Below are 12,675 nucleotides of genomic sequence, written 5' to 3'. Positions count from 1 at the left end.
TAGGATTGCAACCTAAATTTTCAATTGCAAATGTTGACTGAGAATTAACAAATTGTTTGACTACCTCTGTATGACTACGGTGTGTATTTTTCTCAAGGCCTACTACATGGAAAACAACCTGTGAAATCAAAAGACCCTTTGAATGCAATTTGTGATACGGCATGCAGTTAAATTATAAGCATTCAAAAATTCCAAAGACCATCTCTAAGATCTTGATATTTAAAGTAGTATTTTGGATACCTGTTTTTATAGAGATCTTCAGCTATTGCTCATTGATCCTTCTCATTAATTTTATCTGTGAATGTTTTTAAAGAAAAGTAGTTATAAAAATATGTAAACTTGTTTCCTACCCTCCCTTCTACATAATTTGTCTTAGAAGAAATAAAGCAGCTTTTTAAAAGCTGCGTTGTCAGGGTATCTCTTCGAAAGGCTATGCAGAAAATGATACGTAAAACAAAATGTGAATGGTTTCTAAAACACGTTTGGTGTTAATGGTTTTGCATGTATCATTTTGATATGGATATAATTTGATACCTTCCTAACCTTAAAATCATGTGTACATTAAACTGGATTGGTTTTAAACAGGAGGGAATCTTCTTAGTATCTTGACAGGTTGGTTTTTGTTTTTGTTTTGCCTTGAATAAAATATAAATTTGCCCTTACTTCTTTTACAAATTAAGTATATATAGTGTTTGTTTTATTGTAGTTGTTTTGTTTTGCTCCTGAGACACATGTAAGAATTTAGGATTGTTTTCAGAAGAGGCTGCCAGCTATATAGGTCTCCCCAAGATTGCAGACCTTTGTTTAATATTATTTTCTTGCCTTAGTCATTTTCTGAAACATTACAGGAGTATAAGAAATTAGGTATGGTTTATTGCTAGACTTTTCATAATATATTATTTCTGATTGGATTCTAAACTAACACGCACATGAAACATCTCTTGACATAATCTTTCTGACTCTTATGCTCTAAAAATCATTGCAAAAAATAATCTTAAAATGTTAAGGGGTTTTAAAGGTCATACTTGTTTTCCACAAGACCTTGTGGTTTCTCAGTAGTATTTCTACATTGCTGTTGGTGCCAGTGGAGTGGGTTTGGTTAAAATGCTGCTGTGCAAAGATACTCAGTGAACAGTCTGCAGTGACAGTCAAGAGTAAGGAAGCTAACTGTTGTCTCTCGAATCATTGTTTAGCAAGAGGCAGATGTGAAAAGTAAGCACTTAGTGGTTAAAGGAAAAGTCACTTCCGTTAATCTCAGGGTTAATGACTTCAGGTTTGAGTACAATAAGAGCCATGGTTATAACTAACCATATATGAGGCAGAAGCCTTTTCCTGAAAGTGCTCTGGGGGACAGAGAAGCCAAGAAACCTGTATCTTGATTTCAAAGGGCATCAGCTAATTGCATTAGCAATCTAAAATTTGACTTGTGAGTGTCTTGTCTGCCAGATGCAGGGTAGTATATGAAGCTGCCATTCTTTGGAGCACAGTGAGCAAGTAATCACTTTTATCGGCCTGTTCATCTTTTTGTCTCTGAGATTTTCTGAACATGAAAAATACAGTAATTAATGGGATACAGCAAGAGGAACATTTCCAGGTGATGAATTAGAAACAAGCGAATAGCTTGTAAGTTTGGGGGGGGGGTTATTTATTTATTTGATTTATCTCCGCCCATCTCCCCCTAATGGGGGACTCTGGGTGGCTCACATAGTCCATTAAAACAATAAATATAGATAAAATAAAATCACACTGAGAGCTTTTTGCATCGAAGTCAAATTCCTTGTATGTCTCATACTTGGCCAATAAACCTATTCTATTCTATTCTATTCTATTCTATTCTATTCTATTCTATTCTATTCTATTCTATTCTATTCTATTCTATTCTATTCTATTCTATTCTATTCTATTCTATTCTAAAAATTACAGAGAACATGAAAACTATACAAAGCATTACCAAAAAAGAACAAGTCCAAGAGGCTGATGGTTTCCCGGGCTGCCGACGAAAGGCTTCCAAATAAATTGAAGTCTTATTTCTAAATGTATATATATCTTGTATACAGTCATTTTTTTCTACTTTCAGGATAGTTACTTGGATGAAACTGATGCCTTATACATGTAGGCTCTTGTACTGATTAAATGTAGCAAATAAATATCAAATTGTAGACGGTAACGTGGGAAAGATTTTGAGTTCTTATTGTTTATACCCAAATAATATTGCAGTTTGTGCCACACTCAACCAGTTTACTCAACTCTTAAATTTATTCTTTCCCTTTATCTACTGCAAATTCTTTTTTGTGCTTTTTTTGTGAGAGCTGTTTGGTATATTTCCCTTTGGCAGCCTCAGAAGATCAAGACCATGAGAGAGAAGACCATGACGCAGAGCCTTCTGAAACCATCTCCCCACTCCCCACCCCACCACAAAATGATAAAATGTTTGGAAAGAGCCGCATCCAGGTCTCTCTTCCTATTGTCTCTTCTCTCTTCTGACATTACCAAATAACCATACCCTGCAGCAGTTTTTACAATATGACAGTTATGTCAAAAGATGCCCACATTTGTATTTATGTATATATTATGCCCCTTTGAATTCAGTAGCAGCTTACTTCTGAGTAAGTATAAGATTGTCCTGTAAGCCACAGGCCAAGAACAAGACGGGGATGCTATTCAGGTAACAGGTCCAGCTTGATTTGTATTAGCCCAAGAAAACTATTTCATTGACTGGGTTCATTCCAAAACGTAATCTGTCATTTTTTTGTGTGAACCCAGCCAGAGGGACTTAAATAACTTGAGAGCATCCTGCGTGGTTCATTCCGTTATCAGTTGCCCTGTCCTGTCATAGGTGGGACGCTGCTAGGGAGCAAGTCTGGTTTATGACGATTAATTGGGAGTGCCAGTAGTCCAGTAAAAAACTGAGAGCCCAAAAAAGAGTTGAAACACAGGTCTCACCATATTAGAATGAGATGTGTTTTCCATAATGCCTTGGCTCCCATTTAACCATTAATTGCTTTAACTGTGATTTGCTAGTGAGTCACAGTGACTGGTCACATGTCGCACTAAGCTGCAATTCAGTAATTTTGGCTTTGTATCTTTGTGTGAATCTTGACATTATGGTTTGTAAGCTATGGTTTATAGCTTAACACAATGTATGAATGAATCCCATTGTTTTACTCAGCAAACTTTCATGCAGTTTATGTATTAAGCCAATGATTGGGTTCATACATCACACTAAGCCATAAATATGTTTTATAAACTACAGTAGTTGGGGTGAATACATTGTAGTAATCCCAAACTAAGCTAAAGTGGTTTGTTTTAATTATGGTTGATCATTTAAAGCATACTTCATTGGAACCATATGTTATGTTAAGCCATAAATCATAATTTATTAATGACCATGCTGAGCTTACATGACATACTAAATTAAAAAAAAATCACATTACGGCTTAGTTCAGAATGTGGACTTAGCTACTGGCTTTATTGTCTGGTCCTGACAGCATTTTTCTGCTTTTGTGGTCTTTGGAAGAAAGCACTGGGCTGAGTATAGTTCTCAGCAAAAGACCTTTCTGAGATTATGGTTCAAAGTCCTGTGGTCCCCAGCTGCTTAAGGTTTAAACTTGTAAATTTATTACAGTTCCATTATTTGGACATTCAGCATTATTACTGGACCAAGAATCCATTTTCTATTTTGATTAATGCTAACATGAAACAGTTAGGATGTTGTTTTGAAAATGTTTCTGAAAAGTGGTATTACACTCATATCAATACAATTAGCATTATCATATCATAGCCGTTTTAAACCCTTGGATTGAAATCCTAAAATTGATTTGAACTTACTTCTGAATGAGAGATTAATGAACATAAATGTATTCATATTATTTGAGTCCTTGTTCAGTAAAAAAATATATATATATACCAGTTTCTACTTGTCTTAATTATATCGTTAATAATTTTTATTTATACTTCTCTTAGTTTTTTAAAAAATCAGAACAAAATGTGAACATGAAAAGTTAAATCTTGAGTTCTATCTGACAGAAGCCTCTAGATAAAACATTTCCCAATCTCTAATCATGTTAAGATATCGCAGATGCCCACTTCAAGCTCACATCCCCCTTTCCTCCCACCACCACCTTTTCCCACTCAGTTTAATATTTTTCATGGATTTGTGTTACCTCCGTGCCAAAGGTAAGGCTAGTTGTAACTGCAGTTTCAAAGCAAATTTGAAAGCTAACCATAATTTAATGCAGTGCAACGGTTCCTTCAAAAAATAAGAGGTAGGGGAGAACACAGATTTCAGGAAGCATCAACATGGAGTCTAATAACTAAGTAAACACAACACTCAAGGTTATACTTCCTCAAATGTTAAAACATTAATGTAAAAAAGTGGGTAAATTATGAAAGAATGCGTTTCATACTTTGCCTAGGAAGTTGTCGTGTAAGTTTTGTTTTGTGCAACCTTTGTTTTCGTTTGCTGCTCACAAGGGTTGTTATGAAAGCAAGATGTCGTTTTCATTTTGCCAGTTAGTGTGGATGATGACTGAGTATCCCAGTGTGGCCTATGCCCTATCTTAGCAGGTGTACCCCCACCCACCAATCCAGTTGCTAAAAAAAAGTCACCAGTTTCCCTCGCCGTAGCTAAATCGAACGCGGGTTGAGAGATATTACCCTACAGAGTGCACTGCGTGAGAGTGCATGTTGCCTCTTACGATCAGCTGTGCCTGCTAAGGTTGGTGAGAGCTAGAAGTCTAGCAGTTGTGGGGCTGCTGCTCAGTTCCTCCTTGTAGTTTGTCCTTGATTGACAGCTCACTTCAGTTGACAGAGTGCAGAAAAAACAACAGTGTGTAAAGTTGGGACTTCTTTGTAAAAGTGTGTGTTAGAAATGGTATGGACATTGCAAAGATTTTAATTTGGCATGTGCTGAGCAGGCACAGTTGTGGCACCGTTATTCCCATCTTCATTGTGTATTCCTCATCTTTCCTCTAATCATAATATCCAGGGCAGCAAACAGTTGTTAAATGGAAATGAAATGCAAAATGATGAGTAAAACAAGTCAGTAAAAAATAAATAAAAATAACAGCAACAACTATGACAGCAGTTTCCTTATGCTATTTAGGGATAGTTATTTTTCACCTAATGAGAGATTTCAGCAAACAAACAAAATGTCTGCTCTGTCATTAATGGTTGTCTTTTTAGATTGAGGAACGTAATAAGTGGAAGCTGCAACCACAAGCTGTGAAATTGCCTCACCTCTTAAATAGGAATGATATTATTCAACGGTGTAGAAAGCCATGCCTTCTTGTGGGAGATCATAAGGGATTTGAACTCCAGCAAACTCCCCTGTCTCTTAGGTTTTCTGTTTTGTTGTTACTGTGTTTGTTTTCCCTGTTCTCTGATTTGTCATAGCCACAACACATCCTTTGATTGTTCCCTCTTATGATTGGGGTGGAATAAACCTCGGAGTTGTCCCAGGCGCGCCAACGTTTTCCCTTCTTGTTTCCCAATTACCCTGCTTTGGCTCCTATCATGTCTAGGCACAGATACTAATTTCACATTAGAAGAGGTGATGCCTGCAGCACACACAGCCTCTTACATAGGAGGAAATAAGAAGGGGCAGTAATTATCACCCAATTCCCCTCAGTGAGTGATAGATTTCCATTTTAATTTCCTTTTTTCTCCTTCCTTCCTGGCACACTTCACTCTTTGAGCCTACGTTGAACCAAAACCTTTCCTCCTAATCAATGGTTTATGATTAGATACAGGTGCCCTAATTGGGTTGTATGGACCCACAGGACAAGTGGGGCCCATCCATCACCTGCAGGCTTTCCCCCTCCTCTGAGCAGCTCATGGTCTGTAAAGGAGGCCTTTGGGCTGTGTGATTCTGCCATTAGATCTCTTCTTAATCTACTGTTTTGTTACCTGAGAAGAGTGAATGCTTCTGTCGCCAGATGAAATAAGAGGCAAAGACTCAGTCTCCCTTTTAAAGGAGATTAGACATCTTTGAAGAGGGTCTTACTCGAAGGTGTGAAAGTTATATGAAACCTCCATTTTCAGTGGCAATGTACCATTGAACACTGCTCATTGGAAATCGGCAACTGTGGGATGTTACTGCTTTTATGCCTTGTTCGTGTACCTCCAGGAAGCATGTGGTTTATCAGTCAGGAAGCAGAACGCTAACCTAGATGATTTTTGGATGTTAGGCTTATTTTCCTCCTGTAAATCTGTTTTTATTCTCCCCCCCCCATCATGTTTATATTGAGCTCTAATCTCACTCTTCTACCATTGCACTTTGTGTTCACATATTTTAAATTTAAATATTTTAAGTCACAGAGATATGCATGGTTACCCAGTCACAAGGGCTTCCTGTCTCTTGATGAAGTGGCAGTTTCATTTATTTTCTCATGAAGAATGGTTTCCTCCAACAAAGTTAATGCGGAATTTTCATTACATAGTGAGTTTATTGGAAATGTAGACAGTAGGGCTGTAGGGCAGCAGGAAGAGAGTTGGGGAAAGGCCTCCTTAGGTTTCCTGAATAATTTTATGGGCACTAGTTCTGTACAGATGTTGAAAACTAATTTGCTTCGGTTGGCATCATCATGGATTTATTGGTTTTTTTCTGGCTCTTTGAGAGCAGCTTTCTATTCTGCAAGAATGTGGCTGATCCATTCTGTGCCGTCCAGAGTACTTAATATGTGTTAAAGGCCACATCATAATAGCATCTTTGCAAACTGAGAAAAATAGTAAATCTGAAAAAGTTGGTTTGTGAAATGGCCGAAGGATACCAGTTTTAGAAAGTGCTCAGCCAAAACATTTCAGAATCACATGATCCAATCCCATGCTTATTTACACAAAATAGAAACTATCCCTAATTACCTCAGTAGAATTTATTCTATGTAAGTATGCCTAGGATAGTAGCCTTGAAACAGAACATCCCAAAGGCACCATTCACGTGTCCTGTATACACTCTTCCCTGTAAACAAAGACTCCTTGGTAAGTTTCCTTGCCTAAGTCTCATTGAACCCTGTTTTTTCACCAGTTTGCTGTAGGAACATTTGTGCAGAAAAGTCTTGTGCCCGAAAAAGCCCAACCTTGTCTTCTTCTCTGCTGTCCGTTTTCAGCTCCATTTGCCTTCTGCCAAGAGGACTTTGGTCTTTACCATAGGATTTGCTCATATTTTAATCTTATTTGAGAGTCAGAATTTAAAAACAATATTTTTGTTCCATTCACAGAGTGAAGGCATACAACATTTTGGTTTCTTTTCTTGTTTTAATGAAAACTTGAAAGAGCAGTTGATATTTTTCTTAACTGATAAGTATTATTGTTCAGCATGTAAGTTGTCACTGTCTTATGTATGCTAAATTTAAGCTAAGCTATAAGGTGTGCTGTTTGGAAGTGTGGAAGATACAAGAGTTGGAGCTACAGATAGCAAGTTTATGCTTGTATTTCCTACTGATGAAGACTTTCACCCAAGTTATTCTCTGGGTAGGTGATAAGAATATCACTCTGCATGTATATGCATTTATTATACATTTTTGCATGATTATACATGTTGGAGTGGTACAATTTTGACTTGATTCTTATTGTTAATTAAATATAATTTGACCTCCATAAATCTGTTTGGTTCTACTTTTGACAATTGCTGATAATTAAAGAAAATTCATTGACAGATCAATAAAAGGAATTACGAGCAACACCATAATTGGTTAGATAATAAACAGTCAATATTGTACTTAACCCTCGTATCTTCTGCACTTAAAACTTTTTTTTAATCAATCATGCAATGTCAGTTGATGCCCAGTTGCACTGAACTCTGATGACTTTTCAAGGGGAGAAGTGTCTTTCATTTTTCATGTTAATCAACACTGCAAATCCCTCCCCAACCTCAAGTATTACTTCTGTATAGTTGCATGCAATATTAGATAGTGAATACTGACTTGCCAATTGTTAGGATTTCTCCACGCATTATAGTCATCAGTGTTTATTGCAAAATCATTGTTTTCCATCATCACCAACCCCATACTTTCTCGTATTTAACCATTCATACATCTTTTTAAGTAAAGTGTTGTCGTTTTTGAAATGCAAATGTTTCAGAAAACAATATTTGGAGGAAGTTTTATTTGAAACTTTTGTGTAAGTTTCTTCAGTAGAAGTTGCAAAGCTGATTTCAAATGTTCTAGGCATAATTTGTCTCAGAATCTACCTGCCAAACATTTTAATGGGGAACAGCAAACTATGGATTAAAATTTTGATTTTTTTTTTTTCAGTTTGTCAGCTACATGGAACATCAATGTTTAGAGGTATCATGTCCAAATATCTTTTTCTTGAGTGAAGGCTGTTACCTTCTTCCTCCACTTTAGGGCTTTGGGGGAATATCAGGGTCATCCTCTACTGAGAATAGAGAATAGACTTTGGTTTGATGCAGTATATCTTCAGGTTTTAAGCACTTTTCCTATAATACAATTCATTCTTCTATCAATCTCTAGTTATATCAGGCTGAAGCTTACATTGCATGCAATACAACAGCCTTTCTAAAGTTAAAAGAGCTGTTTTTATACTGAATCAATATGAATACTGTGTGTCCTAACATGTAGTGATTCCCTCAAATGTTTGGCAGAGGTAATTTCCAGCTTTGTGCTGTGAATTCCTTTATGTGAGGATGCCAAGAAAACTATGAACAAATGATATTACTACTATCTCTGAATCCCCATCAGCAAGAACTAAGTGAGGGCGGATTCTCTTGACAGCAGTGGCTTCCTCTTTCATTATTTATATAACAATTTTGTTAGGTCCTTAGAAGGGCAAGGGTTGTATGGTTAATACAATTGCCAGTATCAAATACGGGTTTAAAGAGGGATGAGATAAGCTTATGGAAATAAGGATTATAAACAATTCTTAGTGATGATGATTTATTGTCAGTTGCTGGAGACAGCAACAGTAGAGGAGCTTCCATAAGTCAAATTGATCATAGTGGGAAGCAAGGATACTGGACTTTGGATCTAATCCATCACAGGTTCTTACATGCCTTTCTAATCAAGTGATCAGTCTGACGAATTGGTGTGCCCATAAGAACTTCAGACTTCTTCTCAATAAGTATGCAGCCCTATAATTTATTTATATAAATATAAATATAAATAAATTATAAATAAATAAGAACTTCAGACTTCTTCTTAATAAGTATGCAGCCCTATAATAGAATACTTTATGGTTCAGGTCATGAAACTCTCATGATAATGGGATGTGGCGTAAATAAAATAAACAGAAAATGTCCAAATTCCTATTGGGGCTATCCTGAGCTGAGCACTGATTCCCCAAATGGGTTTCAGAACCTCAAAGTGATTGATGGCCTCTACTGATGTAATGCTTTGGGTGTTGGGTGACGATTAGGGAGTCTCAAGTCCACATTAAGTGACATTGGGAATAAAAGTTATCCGTCAGCCTAATTCCCTTTATGGGATTGTTCTGAGAATATAACTGGAGAAAAAAGTACTGTATGCCATTGGGAACTCCTGGAAAATAATGTTCATCTAAATGGATTGTGAAATTTTGAGTTTGGTTCAGATATGATCTATATAATTTGGCAACCCAGAATATCCATGTTTGCAATGCTCACTTCCTTCCTTCACTTCCTAATATGCTGACAGATCCCTGGTGAGCTAACAGCAGTTGCTTCCAAATGAGCAAACTCTGATTATTGCAAACTATAGTTTTAACCCCATTTCAAACTGAAGTTTCCAGTTCTGGTTTTGAAGTACCTATGACAAATGGAAACACAAAATATGCCTCATTTGGACAGGGAGGCAAATTCTGGGCAAATTCCCAGAAACTAAAAGATGCAGAAGAGAAGAGAACATGATCTTACAACATATTTCTGACAGTGAATTTGGCCACGTCTGAATTGAACCATTGACTTTTTAGTCTGTCACAAAATCAGTGCTTTTTCATTTAATTTCTCCACCTCTTTTGTAGGAATAGATAATCGTTATCAACACAGCTAGTTTGAGAGTAGGCCTGTTGTGTTTTGCTTCCAGTCTATCTGTGTTTTTTTTTATTCCTCCTTCCATATTAAACAACAAATACTATAAAAAACTGGATCAGATTCCTTTATCAGCGTGTGCAGATGATTGAATTGAAAATGATGATTTGCCCATTATTTGTCTCATAACACTGTAAGATGTCAGATTGACTGTATGAAATGCTTAATATGAGGTTTCTGTTTTTTCAAATGTATATACCATGCAGTATAGCCCCTTAGAAAATCTGACACAAGTTTTAGAAATTTGCGATGCTTGCTCAGTACAGTTTAGGGTTTGGTGGCAGAAGCAGAAATGTAAGAAGCATGGGTTTCTTTTCAAAGGAAGTTGGTTCTAGCGGAAATCCTAATTTATTTTATTGGACCAATTTGATTTTGCTCCTGAGCAAAAGAGAACTTTCTTGGGTTTGTTTCACTCTGTCAAAATATAGATGAAAGCTAAGGTGCCCTTTTTGGTTCCAGGAGAAGATCTAGATGTGTTCAGCTATGGAGTCTGAATACATACTTCTGAAATTTATTAAATTTAAATATCCATTTTCCAAATAGATATGCCTACACCATCTTTTTTTGATAGAAATGATCTTGTCTAATTTCCATGACAGAATTAAGGGTCTATGGCTTAATGAGAAGGATAACATTCTGTTTCATATATTCATTTTCTACGTTAAACATTTATTCATGTATATCATTGTAGTAGTTCATGTTGATGTTTTATATCAGAATGATGTTTTTTCTTTTTCTTTTTTAATTTTGAAATGCTTATGCTAGGTTCACAGACAAGGCAGTAGATATTTTTCTGTGTGTGTCCTTTGCAGTGTCATAACTGATATCTGTAGCTTTTCTTTCCTTCCCAGATGGACCTCCAGTTGTGCCCCATTATGATATCTCAGACACAAACTCTGACCCAGAAGTGGTGAATGTGGACAATCTTTTGGCAGCTGCAGCAGTTCAAGAGCACAACAGTTCTGTCATTAGCCAGGACACTGAGCCTACTTGGAGGACGAGCGGGCTGCTAGAAGAGCTGAATGTTGAGACAAGTGGGTAGAACACAGTTGTTGAAAGCATTTTATTGGTCTTGCTGTGATCATAGCAACCTCTTATTCTTCCTCTCAAAGTTTACTTCTCTTTCCATGCCGAATTGTATGGTCCCAACCTAGTTCCCCTACTAATACCTGTACTGAAACATCTCCTCCTCCTTGAAAGATGTCACACTTTCAAATTCACTCCTCCCATTCACTGATCCCATTTGGATTTCAAACCAGGCCAAGAAGGTGTGAGTCATACAGCCAGACTGGGACAATCAACTCATTCATGGCTGAAGGCCATGACCTCAGGATGGCATCCATAGTTCAGAAGTAGGAAGAAATTTAAGGAACTATGCAAAAAACATACTTAGAACTAATTATATAATTAAATTGACAAAATATAGTCAATATGATCCTCTCTGGTACTTAACCATCCCTTTGATCATATTAAAAAATTACAATTTGGCAGTAGCTTTTGGAGGACCTCCAGGGGCTGCACCCCAGGCTTCAAGAGGCCATGGACAGCCCTTGGACCTCAGACTCTGCACTTCTAGTCCAAACATTGAGCAGATTTGCATCAGTCCCTTAGCTGAATATTCATGAGGGAGGACAGTATATTTCTTCCCCCACTTGAGGGGCACTGAGCTCCCCTAGGCCTACCTGGACATGTACTTTTGTGCATATGCTTGCATAGGCATACTGTCTGTACAGCCCTTCAGGATTGCAATAACAGGAAATACCAGAATTATTTTAAAAAGTAAGAATGCCCTTGGGTCAGGTTAGGCTGGGCCCATTACATTGAGCTTTCTTAACCAATGGTCCACTTTGCTCCTCCCCTGCCCCAGAGGAGAGGCACAAATGAATGGGAAAAACCATATAATGAATACAAACCCATACCTGAAGTAGTTTCATAGGGTAGTGCTCATATATGGTTTTTATGTGTGTATGTGAGAGAGAGACTGGGAGAGAGACTCCAAGCATGTATCTAGTCTAGTGACTCTTGTAATCAAAGCAGCACAAGTTTCATCATTAGCTACTTACTGGTGAAAGGCAAGAGATGATGGTGCAAGTCTTCACTTCTTAAAAGTGCTCTTGGTGAGGTTATAGATCTTCTTGTTCATCTGTATCCCTTCAACTATCAATTGCCATAAGTTAAGCCATGTCACAGGGCAGAGGGTAAAGGCTGTTGCTAAATGTTGGCCCACCACAGTATTTCCTTTGGGTGTGCTGTTGATTTTGTCTCCCTTCTGGCAAGTGATACCTTTGACATTCCTTGAATGCATACAAAATGTTTCCAGTTTGCCTGCCAGATTGTCCTGAAGATGGGTGGTGCTGCTCTTGGTATCATGTCTCCTGTTAGGATCATAGATTCTATGAGTTCATCAAGATGGTCTTTGAGATTGAGATGACAAATCAAGGGAGGATGACTTTGCAGTTGAATATTCACAAAGAAATTAGGTATTATGAGTGACTTGGTGTGTCCAAGGGCATCTTAAAAAAGATAACAAACAAATTGCAGACCATCTTACATTGTTCTTATAGAATATACCACTGCCAGCAATTCTTCAGCTAGGTCTCTGTTAACCAGTGAGCTGAAAAAATGCCTTTCCTACCCACCTCTTCAAAGTATTA

The 12,675-nt window shown here is 37.3% G+C and overlaps 1 protein-coding gene across 5 annotated transcripts in view; it reads left to right on the top strand.

Annotated features, from left to right (window-relative positions):
* The window catches only part of ARK2N (arkadia (RNF111) N-terminal like PKA signaling regulator 2N), a 59,111-nt gene that overhangs the window by 38,327 nt on the left and 8,109 nt on the right, over positions 1-12,675 (top strand). For 3 of the 5 annotated variants that reach the window (XM_025166113.2, XM_025166115.2, XM_025166114.2), the window contains exon 4: positions 10,855-11,055. In XM_025166113.2, the coding sequence (XP_025021881.1) occupies positions 10,855-11,055 (201 nt within the window). The remainder of the gene's footprint in view (positions 1-10,854; positions 11,056-12,675) is intronic. The other 2 variants (XM_007427310.4, XM_007427311.4) reach the window with 1 other exon arrangement.

Source organism: Python bivittatus, unplaced genomic scaffold, assembly GCF_059951505.1.
Source record: "Python bivittatus isolate LINGU-HERP-01145 unplaced genomic scaffold, Pbiv_v1 ctg000570_np1212, whole genome shotgun sequence".
Classification (NCBI taxonomy): domain Eukaryota; kingdom Metazoa; phylum Chordata; class Lepidosauria; order Squamata; family Pythonidae; genus Python; species Python bivittatus.
Note: the sequence above shows the minus strand (reverse complement) of the source record. Positions and strands in the feature narration are given on the sequence as shown.